At 41.1% G+C, this 22766-nt stretch overlaps 1 protein-coding gene across 2 annotated transcripts in view; it reads left to right on the top strand.

The window, feature by feature from the left end:
- Positions 1 to 22766, top strand: part of onecut3b (one cut homeobox 3b) — a 108877-nt gene that overhangs the window by 56849 nt on the left and 29262 nt on the right. The window contains exons 2-3 of one of the 2 annotated variants that reach the window (XM_080212709.1): positions 475 to 544; positions 13979 to 14029. The exons of the other annotated variant lie outside the window; for it this stretch is intronic. Of the exons in view, the coding sequence (XP_080068835.1) occupies positions 475 to 544; positions 13979 to 14029 (121 nt within the window). The remainder of the gene's footprint in view (positions 1 to 474; positions 545 to 13978; positions 14030 to 22766) is intronic. 2 annotated transcript variants of the gene reach the window in all.

Here is a 22766-nt window from a genome sequence, read left to right as displayed (position 1 = left end):
GAGGGTTGTGAAGAACTGAAAGAGCCAAAACAAGTTAATAGTTTACACAGCATTTAAGATTTTCAAGTTACTGAATCAGTTGCCCTGCTGGGAGCATTGGAAAATATGTGTGGACATTTTATCAAGGAAGGATCTACAGCAAACTGTGAAATGAATAGCAAGTGGGCCCAAATGTACATTTGTTTAACCATCACTACCCGAATAATAGATTATCCACCCGTTCATAGTTATTGGTTTACCAGAACTCTTGACTTCGCTTTCTACCAAAACAATTCTTAGTGTATTGCAAGTCACAATAAATGCATGCTTTCTAATTCATCAGTGCTTGAGTAATATATTGTATCATTTATTTGGAATAGCATTTACCCGCATTGCTGTAAAATACAATGACACAGCAATAATCGACTGTTAGGGCATTAACTTTGGCTCCATCTATATTTCTTCTGTCACCTGAAATCTGTCCTCCCCATACAGTGTCTACACGGTCTCGCAATGCAAAGAAGTCTTCAGGAGTTGCCACTGGTGTTGTAAAGCACATCCTCAGGTACTGATGAGTCTGAATTTCCCAGACGTTGTATAAAACAAAGTCCTTCATTCGCAATTGACACTTTAGAAATGCTCCTCCATGTATTAATATATATATATAAAGATTAAAAACTGTGAAGCACATTCCCCTTAAGTGTATAGCTGATTTTTTTTTTCAAAAGCAACCTATATTCTTACCTACACCAAGTATAGAACTTGTCTTGTTAGGCAGTGTTAAAGCAAGAAAGGAGAGTTGCTGATGGTGAATAATTTCAATATTTTAGAAGTCCAGAGGAGTTACTGAGCCTAACAATATGAGGGCATAAATACAGTTACCTAGAGGTGATTATCATCATAAACATTAACATCTCAACTATTATTGAGGACTAATTTGATGAGTAACCTGTATTACATATTACCCACATTGAGACCCACTTGCCAGTGAGGTCGGTGGGTTCTGTGGAGTACAACAGTGAAGGTGTGTTGGGTTAATTGGTCCACTGTACTTCAGCCTAAGTAGCATCTTATTCCAACACTAACATGTTTCTCTAGCAAGCCATAAGTGTTGTTGTAGAGGTTGCTCACTGTTGATGGGAAGATGAGCTGCTGTTTACTTCATCTGAAACCTACATTTCTTTCAAGAGGGAAATTGAATTCGGTGTATGTTCCATTATCAGTGCAGTTGGCAGCGAAGAATCAGCAAAAGCAAGACAAAGTCATCAATGATGGCAGGTGGTGCACAGGCACATGGAGAAAATCAAATATCTTTATGGCATTTTATGGCACTAATAAAACCATGCCCCTCAATTTGTATTTATCCAGTTCCTTCCTGGTTTGTCCTGGTGCCATGTTCAGTATTAACCAGTTCACTCCACCCAAATTCATCAAGAAGATTATGGTGGTCGGCTTCACGTTATTCGAATTACTCAAAATCTAGGTTGTCTTCTGTGGGCCCTCTCATGACTGAAGAGACCAATATCAAATTGTCATGGACGCCCTTGGAACGATAGTTCATGTTGTCATTGTTGGCGCTTTGGGGAAGTTCTGCTGCCACTCCACCTCTGGCCTTGTTCTGGACACATTGGATGTTGCAAGTTTGACACTGTTGGCCCTCAAAGCATGCTAAGCCAAATTTCACTGCTTGTTTCTGAGACCCAAAATGCAAATTTTTTTTCCTTGTCCCCTTTTGTACAGACCACCTTGATGTAATTTGTCCTGAGACACTTCCCCAATGAAGATCTGATTTGGGGATTCAGTAGTGATCCATATAGAAGATGTGCCCCACCTGAATAAGTTAAATGTTCTGAAAAATAGCATAGATACAGGTCAACAGGAGTCAGTAGTTTCGTTCGTTTCACAATGATCAACAGCAGCAACCTGAGAATACTATCGGACAGAATTTTACAGCCACTCCCTTCAGTGGGATTTTTTCCACCCACTAAAGTGAATGGACTTTTGAACGGCTCCGTGCATTTTAGCCCCTGCCCCTACCATGACAAAGTCATAAGATTCTGCGCAAAGATTGTTGGCTTTGTTAGATGTCAAGTTTCATTGAATGACACCACTCAGAACTCTGAGCACAATGAAGGGAAGTGGATTTGATTTTTACCTTTCCCAATGGATGTGCGACCACCTGTCATGCCAAGTGAATACTTGTTTCCTTGGGACCTCTCATGAGAACTAATTTAAGGCATCATTTGTGGCATTCTTATTTGAAAGAGAAGGATGACTCCAGGACTACCCTGTGTGGTAATTGTTCATGCCACTCTTGTGTCAATCATGGCAAAGTTAAGCACAGATACAATGAGTCTCATCATGCAGCCAGGATAACTATCAAACATCTCATTGGAATCATACGACAATTACTTCTAATGTCTCTGACTCAGGCGAGATCTTCACAAAACAATCATTGCTCTCTTGTTTTCTGAATTATTGTCGCCAACTAGATAAGTCTCCTTGCGAAAAAGGTTGCACTTTTCTGCACAGCTCAAACAAGTTGCCAAGGTTACATAGGAACCAGATGTTCAAAGAGCTTTTAAAAGTTAGCAAGCAGATCAGCAACTCAGCACAGAAACCGTTCCATCAGGAAACTATTTCAAGACACTTGGCGCAAAAAGGGAGAAAGGTCTACAGCAACACAACTTCCTCAAGCTACAATCCGTATCCATAAAATGACAAGGTCCAAATTATGCCATCATCTCCATGCACCCATAGGTGTCAAGAATTGGAAATTGTCCATTCTTCCAAAAGAAGCCGATGAATGCATTGGCACAGTGGGTAGCACTGCTGCCTCACAGCATCAAGGACACAGATTGATGCCTGGCTTGAGTCACTATCTGTGCAGAGTCTGTACGTTCTCCTTGTGTCTGCATGGGTTGCCTCCGGGTGCTCTGGTTTCCTTCCACAGTCCAAAGATGTGCGGGTCAGGTTGATTGGCCATGCTAAATTGCCCTTTAGTGTCAGGGGGACCAGCAGGGTAAATATGTGGGGCTGCAAGGAAGGAGGCTGGGTGGGACTATGGTCAGTGCAGACTTGATGGGCTGAATGGCCTCCTTCTGCACAGTGGGGAATCTAAATGCTTCACGCACTGTACTTCCTTTGAACAGGATACCATTTGAAATTGGACAATGGTGAGACCATGCTTGGAGAATTGTACATAGTTTTGTTCTTGTCTGAGAAAGGACACACTTGCCATAGAGGGAGTGCAGTGAAGGTTCACCAGACTGATTCCAGAGATAGCAGGATTATTGTATGAGGGGAGACTGGGTCTGTATTCACTGAATTTTAGAAGAATGAGAGGGGATGCGATTGAAAACATATAAAATTCTGACAGAGCTGGGTAGACTGGATGCAGGAATTTTGTTTCCTCCAGCTGTGGTGGAGAGGATTCTAGAACTAGGGGGTCACAGTCTCAGGATATGGGGTTGGTCACTTAGGACTGAGATGAGGAGAAATTTCTTCGCTCAGAGGGTGGTGAACCTATGGAATTCTCTGCCACAGAAAGCTGCGGAAGCCAAATGATTGAACATATCGAAGAAGGAAATGAAGTGATTTCTAGACTGTAATGGTATCAAGGGCAGAATTTTCCAGCCATTTACACAAGCATAATTTTCTGGAGGCATGAGAATGAATGGAGATTTGGCTGACACCAAATTCTCCATCCTTGCATGCAGCAGTGAATGGTTGGAAAATCCCTCTAATGGTGTTGAGATAGGGGATCAGCCATGGTCACATAGGAGCAGGCTCAAAGGGCCGAATGGCCTACTCTTGCTCCTATTTTCTATGTTTCCATGTTTCGTATATATTGGTAGAAAATTGAGTGATGAAACCTACCAATGTCTGTTCTCCCTGATCATAACTAGCTCCCCCCACCCCGCCCCCCACCCTGCTCAGACACTGCAGTGGCCATTGTTGGCTAGCTCTTCTACTACAGGTAAACGTGAATGGGATGACATGGCCTGAGTTCCTGGAAGATTTTCCTGCCAACCTCCCATGTTCCGCCCACTCTCCGGGTCAGTCAGGAGAAGAATGATGGTCGTCTCCGTGATAGCAACAGGAAGTTTGCAAAATGTCAAGGTGGACGAAGAGAACCAAGTCGGGGCATCACTTTCTTCCAGAAATCTGACTTGAGATCTCGACTAAGCCTTGCTAAAACTTCACCTAAAATTTGACTTTCGGGCTCAGAGTCTCTTCAGTGCCCTTTTTGCCACTTTGAATGCTCTACCATTTCACCGCGCCTCTACACCACTGTCTGATTTGCAGCCAAAGTTTCCTTCTTCAGTCCAGCTTTGAACTTCTATCCAAGAAGATGTATTGTGTGGGATGAGAGGGGCAGGTGGTAATCCCACCCAGTTTCCTTCCCACAAAAAAGAGAGAAACTCGGCCCTTTTGTGTGATACTGTTCAATTCGATTTCCTCGCCTTTCACTCTTGAATTGGCACAGTAAGAAGCCCAGGACATCAGGTTAAAGCCCAACAGGTTTACTTGGAATCATGAATTTTTGGAGCGCTGGAGCTGAGTGACGAAGGAGCGGCACTCCGAAAACTCATGATTTCAAATAAGCCTATTGGACTTTAACCTGGTGTTGTGAGACTTCTTACTGAGCCCACCCCAGTCCAATGCCGGCATCTCTACATCAGGGCTACCACATACTTGAGCCAGATAATGAGTAATGCAATTCAACCTGCTTGCCTTCAGAAAAAATGCCCATAAAGATGGGAATTTTATTGTCGGGAGGTTGGGGGTAGGGAGCTGGATGGAAAGTGTGGGTTGCAGTTGGGCTAGCCAACCTAGAAAGAAGTTCGGGGTCAGTCATAGGGGCAACTGGGTGCCTAGGAGGTTTGGTTAAAAGGCCAGCCTCCTCACTTAATCCCAGTTAAAAGAAAAAGAAAAAGTCCTTCAAACCCTCACAGCCCTTCACCTTCCTGCACACACACTCCTCTATCGCCATCCATGCCACTGCATGCCTCCCATCAACTTCCGTGGCTCCTCATGATCACATGCCAAGATATGCCCCCACAAAAAGCACTCTGGCCCTTCAAGCTGTGGCACTTACATTTCCATTGACGCATTATACACTGTATAAACTCTGTAAACCCTACTGTGACAAGAGGAGGTGCACAAAAAGCCTTAAAAGCAGCCATTCATTCAGAGCTTTGCACTAGATTTTTAAAATATCCTTTCACTGGTTGGTAATAAAAGTGTCACTCATCCCTTTAAAGTTTCTATAGCTGAAATTGTAAGCCTTCAAAACATAAGAACATAAGAACATAAGAAATAGGAGCAGGAGTAGGCCATCTAGCCCTTCGAGCCTGCCCCGCCATTCAATAAGATCATGGCTGATCTGTTGTGGCTCAGTTCCACTTTCCCGCCCTCTCCCCATAACCCTTAATCCCCTCTCTTATCAAAAACCCATCAACCCGCTTCTTAAAAATATTTAGCGAGGCAGCCTCCACCACTCCAACGGGCAGAGAATTCCAGAGATTCACCACCCTTTGAGTGAAGAAGTTCCTCCTCAACTCCGTTCTAAACCACCCCTTCTTTATCTTGAGGCTGTGCCCCCTAGTCCTACTGTCTTTTTGAGCGGGAAGAGTCTCTCCACCTCTATCCTATCTCCCCTCATTCTTCTAAACTCTAACGAGTACAAGCCTAGTTTATTCAGCCTCTCCTCATAGCTCAACCCCCTCAACTCCGGTATCAGCCTAGTAAACCTCCTCTGCACTCCCTCCAAGGCCAAAATATCTTTGCGCAGGTGCGGCGCCCAAAACTGCACACAGTACTCCAGCTGCGGCCTCACCAATGCCCTATACAGCTGCAGCAAGACCTCCCTACTTTTATATTCAATCCCCCTCGCTATGAAGGCCAGCATCCCATTCGCCTTCCTGACCACCTGCTGCACCTGCAAGCTGGGTTTTTGCGACTCATACACAAGGACCCCGAGGTCCCTCTGCACAGTCGCCTGCTGCAGTTTTTCGCCACGTAAGTAATAGTCCTTCCTACCATTATTCCTACCAAAGTGGACCACCTCACACTTGCCAACATTAAATTCCATTTGCCATTTCCTGGCCCATTCGCCCAGCCTATCTAGACCCTTCTGCAGACTCTCCACACCCTCCGCACAATTTGCCGTTCCCCCAATCTTGGTGTCATCAGCAAATTTCGACACCCTACACTCGGTTCCCTCCTCCAGATCATCTAAATAAATGGTAAAAAGCTGAGGCCCCAGCACCGACCCCTGGGGCACTCCACTAGTCACCATCCACCAATCCGAATAGCACCCGTTGACCCCCACTCTCTGCCTCCTATTTGACAACCAATCCTCTATCCACGCTAACACCCTACCCCCAACTCCATGTCCCCCGACCTTCTGCAATAACCTCTTATGAGGTACTTTGTCAAACTTGCGTAAATAAATATTGTGCAACTGACAGCAGAAACCAAAGAAGCAGATCTGCCAATCAAGCAATATCTTCTCAGAGATTCAGGTATTTTACCAGAATAATGAATTTCTGGCTCCCAGGCAAGCCCCATTTTGTATTCTTGGCTAAAAGCCTAGATACCCAATAGAGTACTTCAAGATCAATGGGCATGGAAGTGCCACAGCTTGGTATAGAGACCATGAGGGGCATGATGGCTGGGTGGAAAGGCTTAGCTTGGCATGGGGACATGGGATACCATTGGGGTTGGTGAAGGGACATATATAGTTTGGCACAAAGGGAATTAGAGCCATGGGTGTGAATGGAATGTCATGCCTTGGTATAGGGCATGAGGGGCTGTTTGGAGGGGCATAGCTTGGCATGAGGGGCATAGAAAAGACTTTTTAAAAAGTCCCTCGTACAAACTATGTTTCACCATGCCACTGAAGTGCCATGAACTACAACTCTAAAAAGTTTATTTATTAGTCACAAGTGGGTTTACATTAACACTGCGATGAAGTTACTGTGAAGATCCCCTAGTCACCACACTCCGCTGCCTGTATGGGTACACTGAAGGAGAATTTAGCATGGCCAGTTCACCTAACCAGCACATCTTTGAACTGTGGGAGGAAACTGGAGCACCCGGAGGAAATCCACACAGACACAGGGAGAACGTGCAAACTCCGAGCCAGGAGTTGAACTGTGAGGCAGCAGTGCTAACCACTGTGCCACTCTTTAAAAACTTGACTCCATGAAAAGTTCAGCGGACTAAGACATGCCTATTCCTTCATTGGAGCCAACTAGGTCAGGAGTGCAGGATGCAGGCTTTTGACTTGAACCAACCCACACACCCTTAAAAGCCAGTCTAAAAACTGGAAATCTCAGGAATCTCGAATCAGTGAAAACCCACCCCAATAAGTATGTACCCAGGCAAAAGACCTTTAATAGGATATTATTAATGACATGAAATTTAAGACGCCTGCCCTGGATTGAGGGCTTCAGAATCCTCCTTTCCTCTGATGTTTTTGACCAATGTTAGGAACACAGGAACAGAAGTAGTCCATTTAGCCTCTTGAACTTGTCCTGCCATTCAGTGAAATCATGGCTGATCTGCAACCTAAACTCCATGTACTCAAAAGTCCTCACAACTTTGGTTAACAAAATTCTATCCATCTCAGTTTTAAATTCAACAATTAATCTAAGCATCAATTGCCATTTTTAGACCATGCTCCCTAACTCTAATCTCCCCAGCCAGCAGAAACAGTTTCTCTCATAGCCTTGCGGCTAAGACTGATCTTTCATTCCCTCACCCTGCAGTATAAATATCTCCACTTTCTATGCCTTTTACTTTTGACAAAGGTTCACCTGGACTCGAAATTCAGCTCTTTTCTCTCCTTACAGATGCTGTCAGACCTGCTGAGATTTTCCAGCATTTTCTCTTTTGGTTTCAGATTCCAGCATCTGTAGTAATTTGCTTTCATTCAGTTTTCTTCTCTCTATATGTTCCCACCTAATATCATGAAAATTTCAATCAACTCTATTTTTAAGCTTCAAAAGTCCAAGGAGCACGATCCCCACTTGCTTGATCTGTCCCTGCTACTAAATCCTTCAAAGTCCAGGTTTCATTCAAGCAAACCTGCATTGCACCCCCTTGAAGACCAAGATATCCTTCCTAAGATTCTCAATATTCCAGGTGTGGTCTGACAAGGAAGATTTTGTCCTCTTCAAAAGGCATCAGACTCTTAATTTGCTGTGGACTATCACTACTGTGAATCTTTGGTTACAGTTCCAGAGCACCTTGTTTTCCAACAGAAAAGCAGTATAAAAAGAAATTAAAGTACTTAGAACAATGCCAATACCCTGTAGCTCAAGGGCTATTTCCATCCTATGAATTGCTGATGTGCATTCCTTACTTCATATATTCTTCACATGAAGCTTCAACCAACACCCTTTCAGATCTCTGTAAAATATTCCACAGATACAATTTTCAAGAGCTGAGCATTCTCCATGACCTGGCCAACATTTTTTCCTCAACCCAACCACCATTAAATCAGAGTATCTCATCATGATCACATTATTGTTGTGGGAGCTTGCTATGTGCAAATTGGCTGCCACATTTCCTACTTTACAACAGTGACAACATTAAAAAAAAGCTTCATTGGCTGTAAATCACTTTAAGGTATCTTGAGGTCATGAAAAGCACGATATAAATGCAAGCTTGTTTTGTTTTATCTTTTTTTTTGCTGCGTACTGCTTATCCTATAATATTTTGAACAGCAGTTACAGAATACAACCCAAACGCCCCATTTAAGCAAGGTGTTCCTTGGCTTGCTTTTATTATAGCAGGTCATTTATTTTCACTCTTAGCACTGATTACTCCTTTTGTTGCTAGGGAGAACTTCTGTGTTTCGGGTCTTGGAATACAGGAATAGAAGACTTAGGAACTGCATGAGGCCATTCAGCCCTTCGAGTCTGCTCCACCATTTGATAAGATCGTGATAACGGTCATGTAAAGTACCTAATGTTTGACATCTTTTTTGTTTTCTGATGTTCAACTCCTACTGTTCTTGGACACTGCATTTATTTTTTTAACTACACCAGACACTTGCAGCTGGGTGAGGGGAAGGGCTGGTCGGTGAGGTGGGGGTAGGATTCAGAGTCTCACAACCTTCTGCTCAGAAACCTGGATTTTCTCACTTTGTTCAGCAGATCTGCTTTAATAAGCAATTACCCTGGCTTTAAAAGATGTTTCAGCTGCAGCTTTAACCACATTACAAGCCAGTAGTCTCTGGATAACAGTTATTAACCCAAGCAGCCTCCACCATTGTGTCTTTTTCAGTGTAGCTGGATTTCACTTCCTCATTGACGCAGGCTCAGTAACTCCATAAAACCAGGTCCCTAATAATATTATTAGAAATTATAGTGTAATTGAGAGATTCAAACAAAGTTCAAACATATTTAAACAAATATTATGATAGTTAATGGTCTGAATGTCATAGACGGAACGAGGACTTAGAAATAGCCATGGACTCACGATAGATTGTGGAATCTTTATCGGGACTATGCAATAATCAGAATTTTAGCTGAGTTTAAGCCAATTGCACTCAGTTAAACCAATTCTTTTAAAAATGTTGCTGGCTCATGTTCAGATTAGGAGAATTTGCCACGTTAAAATCCATGGTTAAAATTTATGCTGAATATCATTAACAATGCACTAAAAGACATAGCTAGCTTTATTTTTCTCTGATACCGCAGTGCAAAAAAACAGGAAAAGGTAACAAAAATAGCCTATGTGTATTCTACCTGCCTCAATCATCAGAATATTGTACATGTTTATGTTGTGGGATTAAAAATGACAATGTTTCTTGGAGTGTCTGATTCAGAATACTGTACAAATCTCATTCAAAGCTTGTTTCATTTCTTCCACTTATAGTTTTGTGATTTTTTTTGAATATTTTCTCTCTCCTGCAACAAAGGGCAAAACGATCCTCACATATTTTGCCCCCCTAGTTGATCCAAGTGCATTTTACTCCTAGGTTAGCTATTCAAGCTTTCCCAGGTAGTTTGCATTAACACCATTTGACTGTCAAGTTCTGTGACAGTGCTGTGGGTAGCTATTGATCTGAAATTGTCGGTTTCTGTTAGACACTTGGGATGGTTGCCCATTCCATGTATCTCCTGGGTGCTGTAGAGAACAGTTGTCCAAACAGTAGTCCATTTTGGTTGTGAACTTGGAAATGGTTGTGGTAGCCTCCCTGCTGATGTTGACAATGGCTGCCCATTCAAAGTTTTAGTCTCCCCAGTATTATTATTCAGCATAGTTGTCCACCAAATATCCCTGGTGGCTTTGAGGACCATTGGCAGTCCAATATGTGAACCCCTTTGGTGTTATTGTGCAAAATGGTTGGTCAGCTAATCTGGTAACATTCCTGATGCTGTTGACAATGGCTAGGTACACGACATGTTAGCCTCCTCGGTATTATTAAGGATGTTTGGGTGTTCAATGTGTCAGTTTCACAAGTGGCCTTTGGATAGTTGTCTACATAAGTTGGCTCTTTCTCTTGTGGTTAGTAGAAACTCTTTGTTACATTTTTGAACTTGGAATGTCTGAAATCTGAGCTCCAAATCTGATTCCAAACTCCAAGTAAGTAAGAATTCTCATCTGTACTTCATCTTAACTGATTACCCAGTTAATGGACAACGAGGTGTCAAAATGAATTGCTGCACTGGGAAAAGCAGTGTTGTGCAACTACAACATTTACACTGGAACAATGATGTAAACTGTACACAGAAATGCCTCCTCACACCCAGCTATCAGTTGCATTCATAGAAAGTGTCCAAGCCTTCACTAACCTTTATAACCTTTATATTCAACTAGGACATAAACGTAACCATATGCTTAAATGGAGTAGACTGTATACCAGTATCTTTTATTTTGACTTTCATGATATCTACAACTTGAAACTTTTTCTAAAAATCTTAAAAATACAATTGATTATTAATACTGCCATTCAGTTTACAGGGCAATCAAATATAAATTTTAATTGTAGCTGAGCTGAAAGATCACATCCGTCCTGGAAGGAGCAATTTATTCATTCAACTCAAAGAAGTTTTTTTTTACCTTTGTGGGTTTTATTGCTGACTTGCAGCAATGTACATGTTTCATTCAGATTTATTTTATTTTTACAATTTAATTTTTGTAATTTCACCCTTCCAACTTTTCCTCCTTCTCCCACAGTTCCCCTCACTCCTTGACCATTTTTCTAAGTCCAAACAGAGCAATGATTCCTATGGGTACCACTCCTCAGTATAGCTAGCTCAGTCATACAGGATGAAACACACCCCCAATTGCAAACTGGCATTTGTCTTGGGTAGCCTTGTTGACAGGATTACAGCAGTGCAGCAAAGAGTGGCACAGTGGCAGAGTGGTTAGCACTGCTGTTTCACAGTGCCAGGAATCAGGGTTTGATTCCCGGCTTGGGTCACTATCTATGCAGAGTCTGCATGTTCTCCCTCTGTCGGTGTTAGTTTCCTCCAAGTGCTCAGGTTTCCTCTCACAGTCCAAAAGACATGCTGGTTAGATGGATTGGCCATGCTAAATTCTCCCTCAGTATACTCAAACAGGTGCTGGAGTATGGCAACTAGGGGATTTTCATAGAAACTTCATTGCTGTGTTAATATAATACTATTTGTGACACTAATAAATAAATAAAATAAAATAGCTATGTAGCCTTGTGAAGACAAAAGCCTCTCCACTTTCTTCATGAAAGATTATTCAAAGATCTTTACGCTTGGAAAAATTATTCTTCTGTTTTATTCTAAAGCCAAGCTATTTTGTTCAGAGTACTTACTTACAAAATACTGTTCTATAACTTAATTGGGGATGGAGTAATATTTTATAACCAAGTGCTTTGAAAACTGTAGACATTGTAAGAATTTTGTCAGGGAGATGCCTGTCTAATAATTAGTCAATAGAAAAGAGAAATCATCTTCTATTCTATTACCAGTTCAATTGCTGTAGAAGTGGTTATTGAGAGATGGACAGTTGCATACCTTTCAAAGGATATTGATGTGGTAAAGAAGCTTCAGAGAGTGTCAAGGATGACATTGATATTTAAATACAACACAAGAATAAACTGATAGAACTAGACTTGGATCTCATTGAAAAACTGGAAAGGGGGTAATGCATGTGTGTTCAAAATGTTGAAAGCTGCAGACAATAATACAATTGCAGATAAATTGGAATACAACAGTTTAGTTAAAGAATAAGAACTTCCTCCTGTTGTTGTGGGACCAATCAGTTTAGGATAAATGGGTAATTCTTTTCAAGAGAAATACACAGTAATGGGAATGTATTGTACGGATCACATCAGTCACTGTATTTTGTCACCAACGGAAGATTGTGTCATTAGTCCAGTCAGAAAGAAGTTGAATGGATATCCTGTAGTGAAAGTTGTTGAAGAGTGTAGAGATTTGCACACCTATGGAACACTATAATTTGCGTTGGGCCAATGTAACCGATATGTAAAATTGCTTGTGATGGCACTCAATTGGTGCTCTCCAGGTTTTTGCTGAATGGCCTTGGATGGGGGAATTAATCACTCAGATGTTTTCTCAGATTTTACTTGTGATTACTCATCTCCTTCATATGATAAGAGCGGTTAGGAGGAATGCATGACTGTATTACATTTATATGGCCCGTTGGACCACACGAGTTAGTGCGTCAAGTGGTTAGCTCTCCTGCCTTTGTCTAATATATTGTCCACCAATAAAGGGAGATTACTTTTCTCTGCACAATGTGCAACAACATTTTAAATTGTTATAAGAAGCTTTATAATTTTATTACCTGCAATGCATAAAGAAGATCTCCATCATCACCTCCCTCTCCTGCACACCCCCACAGCCACCATTCACAAGTGTTTGTGCATGTTGCTATTGAAGTGCTCTTTCAAATGTGCAGGAACAGCATGCCCATCCTTCACTTTTCCTCTCTCCTGATGAATTCTCTGAGATGCCTCCATCAGAATTTAATCTTTTTGAGAATACGCTGTTTCTGTCCACAAAGGAAATGCCTGTTGCCAAATTCTGTGCAGGCCAACTGCATTTTTCTTCCAGTATCAGCAAAACTGTCCATAACAGAAACAGTTCTTTCAGCTCACCTACATTATCATTTAGGTTTAATTGTATCTGCAAATAATTGACATTCAAGGAGAATGTGATTTTTCTCTTTCCTTGCACAATAATATGTCATGCACATTGCTGACAGAGTAATATAAGCACTTTAACCCCAAAATAGTTTGATCTTAACTGCCCCTATTTGAAAGGGAGGAGATTTGTGCTTGATTTCTTGGCTTGGAGAATCCTTTAGTTTTGTTTCGTAAGTGGTTTGGGACAGGGAGTGCAGAGAGAGAGAGAGAACCATTGAGCAGAGCAAAACATTTACCAAGCATTGCGGGAAGAGTTGAAATGTCTCCAGTAGACAGGGAAAAATATAAGGCACCTTAAGTCAAAAGCATTAGCAATACAAGTTACTTTGGTTTTAAGGTAAACTAGTTTACAAATACCTTGAGGCACCATGATACAGTCTTGTTTTATTTCCAAATTAACTTTAAATACCTTAAACTAGGAAGATTAATTGTTACAAATTTGAAATGTTGAATTTACTATAACTTCATTGTACCACGTTAATTTGAAATTGGGTATAGGCAGTGTGCCCTTGGACCTTCACTTGATCCTTCAATTAAGACAGCTACATTTCATTGAAGGTTGCCTTACAGATTGTGTATAAAAGTGATGTGAAATGCTGGTTACCAGCAGTGTGCTAGGGCAAGTTTTTTTTCACTGTGTAAGATTAACGGTTTGGCACTCTTGAAGGGATTAAACAGTTTAAATGGGTTGTTTCCTCTAGTGTGTTCTCTGTATGCAAAAACGACCTTTTATTTTATGTACAAGCTAAACTTTTCTGTCACTAATTTTTTTTCCCTCTTCTCATCCTTCCTCCTGTACATGACTACTCACACTGTATGCTGATCCTCCAGCCGGAAGAGTGGGCCAACAGGATTTAAAATCCTCCACGGTAGAGATGAAAGGTACGGCAGATGTTCACATTGGTCTGGTTTCATTAAGTAACCAGTCCTGTCAGCTCAGTCAGTTATATTGTTGCCCAGACCAGACTGAGATTACAATGATATAATAAGGAATTGCACGTGTTTTCTTTTTGTATTTTTCCCCGACCCAACCAACCAAAAGGATTCTTCTTGGTTTTTGCAGTACATCCGATAGGATTTCAGTCAGGTTTTGAAATTTTTTTGGGTTTTTTTTGAAAGGAAAACTTGATAAGGATCTTTTTCAGTTTACAGTACTGCAGGATGAGAGGGGATCTGATCGAGAGATGTAAAATTTTAAAAAGGATTGATGAAGTAAATTGTAGACAAAATGTTTCCTCTTACGGGGCAATCTCAGACAAGAGGTCACAGGTTTCAGTTGAGAAGGCGACAGGTTTAAAACTGGGATGAGGAGGAACGACTTCTTACAGAGGCTGGCGAATTTGTGGAACTCGCTGCCCCATAGTAGAATCTGAATCACTGAATGGCTTCAAGAGGGAGATGGACATACTTCTAATTAAAAAGAGAAAGAGGGATATGGGAAACAGGTGGGGAAGTGGATTTGAGACCAGGGAGAGATCAGCCATGATCTGATTGAATGGCAGAGCAGGCTCGAAGGGCTGAATTTGCCTACTTCAGCTCCTAATCCCTATGTTTCTATTTTGCAAAGTTGGTAGTTTTTCATTTTTGAAAAATACTAACGCATTGCCTGCTAATATGATTCATGGATACGACAAAGTAGATTTATATGTTTCCTATATGCTATAATTTCCATTTCCTCCCTGAGATAAATATATTAGTTCATCAGCCTTATTAAAAGTAGATGTTACTTTTCTGACTACCTCCAGGATTTTTCTTGGATCTGGATAGGACTCTGGTATACTTTATCAATAAGTGTGAATTTCTAAGTCCTATCTGTTTCGTACTGTCTTTTTCCTTAACCCTGTCCAACACAATGGTTGACAAATGATTCACCCTTTATGTTACCTTGAAAAGCCCTTTAACAATACAAATAGACCAATCACCAATGCTCTCAAATGTCCAAAGTACTTGGCATATTAACGTTCACTGACAACAGAAGGGGATGTTGGATGAACGTAATCTTGTCTATTTGTGTTGCTAATAAAAATAAAATTTGATAAACCCGTTCATCTGCATTATTAATATGTGGACAATAGATCAACAGGGGCCTAAATGAAGAATGGAGAGCAGGTGAAAGAGGTTAGGATACCTATAATCTACTAAGGCATAAAATGGGGAGTATCAGGTGGTTTTTTTTCCCCCCCAACTATTATAGCTGTTTATCCTGTGGTATTCAGAGTACAATTACTAGTCAACACATGAGTACATGCAGGTAGCGCACTTTCTTGAAAATAGAAATTGTCACAAGCACTGGTGGGTAAAGTACAATTCACAATCCAGAAGTGGTGCCTTAGCAGCTAAACTCTGCTGGTCTGCCACTGGAACAGATGCTGACTTCAGTATAACGATTGAAGCCATCACAATGGACTGGGAAAATCAATACGCACCAGAATGTCATTGAATGCACACGTTGAAGTCATCCTACTTAGTTGCTGGTGCGTGTCCTCTTCCTTCCAGTCCATTCCACTAGTAGGTAGACTGAAGATGCATACAACTGGGTGCCACAAGGCGTGTATCAAGCGTCCTCCTAAGTGTTGGAGGTCCTGCAGATTGTTCATAGAGTCCTGGCAGCATGAGTGATGTGGTGTCATTTAATGTGCCTTGTTGGAACAAGGACTTTTACACCCATGTGCTACTCGATGCAGTTCAATCTGCTCATCTGCTGTAATGAGAGCCTTCAGTTGTCAGCCTGATTGTGTTATGTTGAAAACTACTCTCACCTATTGTTTATAGTGTGGCGGGGGGGAGGAGGGGGTGGGGGTCAGGTCACAGGCAGGGGAAGCTTCCCTGTGAATGGTTCAGCCTGCTGCTTTATCAATGTTAAAAGAGCCTGCATTGCGAGCAAGTGAAATAAATAAGGAAAAAAATCAGCTATTCATTTTATTTCTAATGCATCTATTGAAAATGAATAAAATAAAGACTTTCCTGAGCATTGTTTAATTGCAGACAAAAAATAAATTCTCCTTAGTAGCTATTAGGTTGGTTGCTTTCTATTGCAAATATGAATTATTTACCAGCAAACCTGATCATTGGAGTACAAGGAAATTTGGAGCATTGAAGACATTGTACATATCCCAGAGGAGCATTTTTCTCTGTGGGAAACAAAACGTTTGCCTCTTGGAATTGTAGTGCAAAAGCTGTCTCTCAAATGCTGATAAAAGGACTGTCTTCAATATTGTTTTTTTTCTAATTATAGCAAACACCACCACACATTTATTTTTACTGACATCTCTAATCCTGCCACCCAACATGAGAAAAAAATGGGCTGGAAATATTTGCTCTAAAATAGAATGGCCCTCTTTAAGATATTACTTACCTGAGAAGGATTGAAATATGTTCTGCATTAAGTTAGGGAAAAAAATAACAAGATCATAGGCTTTCAAATATTTTGAAAGTAGTAAAGGAATCCCTTTCATTGTTTTTCCTTTGATAATATCTAGCACAGGGGTGGCACAGTGGTTAGCACTGCTGCCTTACAGCACCAGGGACGCAGGTTCGATGCCCGGCCGGGGTCTCTGTCTGTGCGGAATCTGTACTTTCTCCCCGTGGTCTGCATGGATTCCCTCCAGGTGCTCCAGTTTGTCCACACAGTTCAAAAGACGTGCTGGTTAGGTGCACTGGCCATGCTAAACTCTCTCTCAGTGTATCCGAATAGATGCCGGAGTGTCGGATTTTCACAGTAACTTCATTGCAGTGTTAATGTAACTTGTGACACTAATAAATAACCTCTGAAAGTATATTGTATATGCAAATAATAAAACTGTACAGTACACAGTATAGCAATGATGAATCACTTTTACTACAATCTTGCACAGTTGACACTTGCCTCTGTATTATAATGTGTACACCAATCATAACAGAATTGCCAATCATTAGCTGCAAGTTAAGCTTTGTTAATAAAAGAAGAGACATGATTCATATATCTAGTGCCTCTGATGAGCAGAGGGTGAAAGGTGGTGTGTCCAATTGGCACGTATAAACTGTATGTCTCCTACATGAATGAGATACAACCTACATTTGACATGCTGGTGCTATATGTACAAGTGTGATCCTTCTGGAGTCTGTAGATGATACGTTGTGTGGAAGTAGAATATTTTCCTTAGCTAAAGAATAGAAATACAAAAGCTTTAATGAGCAAAGAGAAGGCTTGTAACAAAATGATGGAGGTTTACAGAACCTTAACATGGTGACAAGTCACTCTGCTTGTGAACAGATATCAGATGAAATGCACACGTTTTGTAATCTCAGCAGCAGGTTTTTTTTTAACAGGAGGCTGATTTTACTCATCTTTGCATTCGATCTCCAGCCCTTGGGAAAGAATTAGCAACAAAGCAATTGTTAGAAGCAGTCACTTTAAATCTCTCTTTACAGTGTGTCATTTATAATAGAATCAGTTTGGCCTGAAGTACTCCAATCTTTTCTTTCAACTTGTGCAGCTCTGGGAGTGGCTCACAACATGGTTTGTAGTGATGCTGATAGCACTAAAATGTACACCTGTAAATCTCCACCTTGAAGGGTGGGGTTTGCAGCTTTCATTTTCTGAATATCAGAGGATCATCTATACAAGGCAATAATGTAAAACTACTTCACTCTTTGTACAGCTGGATATTAGAACTAGAGCTGCCCTTGGGAAAATTGAATCAATTCCCAGTCTTGTCTATTGTGGATTGCCCTGTTCTGCATATGATCATTAGATGAGAGCATTATAGTCCTCATTTCTGAGTCCTGAGGCAGTGTCGGAGGAGTCCTGGTGCTGAGGCAGGCTGGTTAGGTGGCTTGCCTCTGTTCTTTGGGTGATTTGTCCAGCTCTCCAACATTGCTTGTCTGCCCTCTAACCTTCAGCCTTCATCTTCAAATCCCCTTCATGCTCATTGGTATCCTTTATGCCACTCTATACCCTTCAATGTCCTCTCATCCCTCCATGTGAACTCCAGGCACCTTCATATCCCCATGCCACTTGATATTCCAATGTAGCTACCCACACATATCAAAAATGGGCAAACTCAGGATGTATTTTAAAGGAACTTCTAAAAAAATCTTTTAACAATCTTGTGACGTATTCAAAGACACTTGATGCTAAACTTATTCAAAAATATAAATCCCCAAAGTGGTTATTTTTCAGAAAAACAAATAATTGTGGTCAGAGTTTTCTGGCTGTCTATGCTGATGAGATCTTGCACCGGTAAACAGCATGCCACCCCCACCGTGACAAATATGCTGTGGGGAGGCCAGAAAATATTCCCCCCTCACAATTATCCACTTATAGCATCAAAGACCGATAATTCTTTAATCTTTTAAAACAGCCAATCAAAATGTGAACATAGCCCTTTCCCCCTACTCACTGAGATGAATGCTTCTAGACCTTTTGAAACTCAGCTAAACATTCACAATAGCTCCAGCAATTAAAACAAATCCTTACGAATGTCAACAATGCAGTCCATTGAAACTGAAACACTGGGTAGCCTTTTCTAAGCTAAGGTGATGGTTAATTTCCATTTCAAAGCAGATTGCCTATCAAAAGGGTGTAGCAGGTATTGCTTTCAATAGTCTTCAACATTTTTTTTCAAAGTTAGAGATGGCTGGCAATTTAAATCTCAGTCCAAAATATGACAGGATAATTTTTCTATAGTTTATAATGCATTGCATCACTTTATCCATGGAGAAAGAACTGCAGTGCATGTCAACACTTACACAATGTTGTTCAATGTAATGTTCAACTTAACTTTGCAGGAAAGATATACTCAACCACTGAATTAAAAGCACGTCTACATTAAAATACCACACTTAATAGGGAAACTGGAAGGTTTTAAAACATTTGGCGCATACTGTAAGAATGTCCTAGACTCCTTAGCAAACCTCCCCTACTAATCATGAACTCTCAACTCTGGTGGGGTATTTTTAGCAATTCTAAAAACTGCACCAACAGATAAACATAACGTGGATCAGAAATTCAAATTTCCTTTGGTCCTCACTCTGGTGATCTCAGAAGGAGTGAGTGCAAAGTTTACAATCGGCCTTCCTGACTCACAACAACGTCACAAAAAATGCAGAATTGGGAAGGAGCTACAAATTGAAATTAGCAGTCAAAAGAAATAATAGTTTCCTGGCCTGACTCCATTTCTACATCCATTGAGAGATGAAAATCTAGCCCTCCTCTAATCAACCTCAGAATGTGGCTTTTTGGACTAATTCCCCATAGGAAATGCTTGATAGATGGCAAACATTATATCACTAATACTGATTTTATATGGAAGATCAGTTAGTTAGTCCAGCTATTTCGATCCACATGATATGGAAAATTATTTCTGCTAGTAATTTTTATATGTGTTGTAGATTTAATAACATGAAAACCTCTGTCAACATAATCTAGTGGTGAGGGAGGGAAGAGAGGTAGAAAAGTTAGCACCATTGATGTAAAATTACTAGTGTATGGGGAAGATCACTGTGTATTGCATATTTGATGCATTGTTTACAGTCGTATGAAATTTGGCTTTGGAAGCACAGTACACAATGGGGTCTGCTAGACTCACTTATTGCTGTTACCTCTGGACATAATGGCAGACTTGTACCAGTAGGTTGTTCTGGACACAATATGTAATAGGCATACATTTACTACTGCCTGATGCTGAATTTTTCAGGATGGATGGCAAGATTAGGAGTGGGCACTCTCAGCCTGAGAATTCAGAGGTTTCCAATAGCGCACTGCCCACTTGGTGTGGATCAGGTTGGTGCCAACAGTACAGGGTTCAATCCCTTTTCTGGCTGGGGTGGAACTGGGAAGTGCCTCCTTGCCCCACCCATGTTAGAGATTGTGGCACTGTGAGTGGAACCTGCTTTTGGGCAGCGAATTGATGAAGAGGAAGACAGCAATACGTTTGTTATTAGTTCTGTTGCACTGCTGGCGTTCCATGAATATAGAAAGTGATTGCTCGTACTCAAAAGAAAAAGAGAAAGAACTAGCTGGCATTATTATTGTTTCTTGCACATCCTCATAACATCCACAAGTACTTCACAAATGAATTACATTTTTGTTGTGTAGTCACTATTGTTTCTTCAAGTAACCAAGGCAATTTGTTCAAAGGAAGGTCATAAAACTACAACGAGTTAAATGATCAATTAATCTGTATTGCTGATGTTAGTTAAGAGATGAATGTTAAGTCATGAGAATTCATAGAATCATAGAATCCCTACATTGCAGAAGTAGGCCATTCAGCCTATCGAGTCTGCATCGACTCTCTGACAGAGCATCCCTGCATTTTCCTGAAATATTGCCATGGGATTTTTTTCTTTACTTCCTCCTAAACATGCAGTCCTGGCTTTGGCTTAATGTCTTTCAAAAAGACTCCACCTCCAGCAACACTCACCGTGAGACTAATCAGTAAAATCGACTTCCTCTCTTCACCCTTTGGGTTAGTGAGTTAAAAGATAATATCACCTACTACAACAAACTGAAAAGAGATCACAGTGGCTTGGTAAACCTGGGATGTCTCAACTGTTTTCTTTCAGTTTGAAATAATCTACAATTTTCTGCAGGCTCATCGAAAATCTCCATCCCTGTTTGTGGCTGGAATGCCAAATTATCTGTTCTCACTGGCAGCGAGGCAGGCGCGTACAAGATCGAAGAATCCCGCCCACTGGCACATCGGTGTCTAATATCTGATCTCTGCAGCTGAGGATGATTTTAAACCAGCGTAAATTTACCTTGTTTTGTTTTATAGCAGAACTCTTCAACACAACTCATTCACAATTCCTTTCCACTGTATTAAAGCCAAAAATCCTTAACACGTTTGATGTGCTTGTTTCATATGTATGACACCTGATCTTCTACCCCTCCCCTGACCCTACTCGTTCTCGCATTGCTTCCCTTAAAGGGGGTATTAATGTATTGATGGGCAGCAGGGTAACATTGACTGTCTGGTGATTTTAAGCCTCCCTGGACTAAAGACTACCAAATATTGGGCCAGGTACCGCTGTCAGAATATAGTGATGTTAGTGGCACTCACCACTATTTATGCCTAGACAGGGACAGCTATTTCAGAGGAGCAGGTGTGTGGTTTGATGCAGATGTTCAGAAGCTGCAGTCTGAGGAGCACCGCTCCACTGTTAGTTTTTCAAGAGAGGCATTTAGCTGTCTGATATGTATCCAAAGTTGTAAATTTTCTGTGTTGTAGAAGAAACTACCAAGTAACAAATTTGAATGACACGTAAGTGTGAATGACAGATAGTCAGTCCCTCTCTGTGATTTTTCTCTTTATTTCCTCCCATCTCCCATGCAGCATTCATGTCTGAAGTGGCTGGGCAGGGGGCATTAGCTAAGTTATATGTATCTTTGTGGAAGAGCTTCATTGCAGCTCTTGGCCAAGTATACCAGTTTTCCCTGGTCAGGTATGCCCTAATGTGCAGCAATTCGGTAAGTAATCGGCCAGATTTGCTTTCCTTGTGATGCGTCTGGGTGCTTAAACCCTGCTCCCTAATTCTATCTTCTCAGCCTTCTGGCTAAGATCACAGTTGGCATTTTACCGGCCCAACCACTACGGGAATCGGAGCAGGCGTGATGCAGAGCACGGGAACATCAGTTAACCTCAGGTGTGGTTTTACAGTTTTGGGATAAGCAACGCTGTAAAATCTCATACCGAGTGTAGTATCTCTTCTTATTGGCCTTTTGGCTAAGATCAAGCATAAGATTAAGCCCAAGGTGGGGTGCAATGCCTCTTCTTGTCAGCTTGGATAATGTTGCTCTCTCGTGGGGACCTTGAATTGGATTCAATTGGAGTTTGAATTTAGTTTCTGATGCAAGCAAGGATTGGGTTTGCCCAGTCCACTCTGAGTATTGGCTTTGAAACTTTAAGAATGGAGTAAAAAATTAAAATGAAAAAAAAATTCTATCTCATGGCTGATTGAGAAGATTTAATACTGTTCCTTCCTTATTGAAACTGTGTGACAGAGAAGGCAGATCACAGACTGCAATAGTGGGAGAAAACCAACAGGGATAAAAAGTTTATTTATTAGTCACAAATAAGGCTTACATTAACATTGCAATGAAGTTACTGTGAAATTCCCCTAGTCGCCACACTTCAGCACCTGTTCAGGTCAATGCACCTAACCAGCACGTTTTTCAGACTGTGGGAGGAAACCAGACCAGCTGGAGCAAACTCATGCAGACACGGGGAGAATGTGTAAACTCCACACGGACAGTGACCCAAGCTGAGAATTGAAGCTGGGTCTCTGGCGCTGTGAAGCAGCAGTGCTAACCACTATACCACTATGCCGCCCTGTATATTATTTCTAGACACTTCAGTAAGCCACAGTTTGCCCATGTATAGAACGAATAACAACATCCAGACTAACAATTTAACTGTCTTGCAAATTGACAAGTTAAATTTTCACTTCCTTATAATAAAATTACAAGAGAGGAACGAGAGGCCACCAATAGACTGCAGACGACAGAATTGCAAATAGCATTGTAATTGCTGAAGATCATAAGATAAATATCAATGAAGAAGGCAATTGAGTTCTTCTTAGCTAATCTGTCCAGGAGAAAAAATGGCTTCATAATCCTTTCATCCTACCATCTAACTGG

Source organism: Carcharhinus amblyrhynchos, chromosome 26 (assembly GCF_965287045.1).
Source record: "Carcharhinus amblyrhynchos chromosome 26, sCarAmb.v2.hapA, whole genome shotgun sequence".
Lineage (NCBI taxonomy): Eukaryota > Metazoa > Chordata > Chondrichthyes > Carcharhiniformes > Carcharhinidae > Carcharhinus > Carcharhinus amblyrhynchos.
Note: the sequence above shows the minus strand (reverse complement) of the source record. Positions and strands in the feature narration are given on the sequence as shown.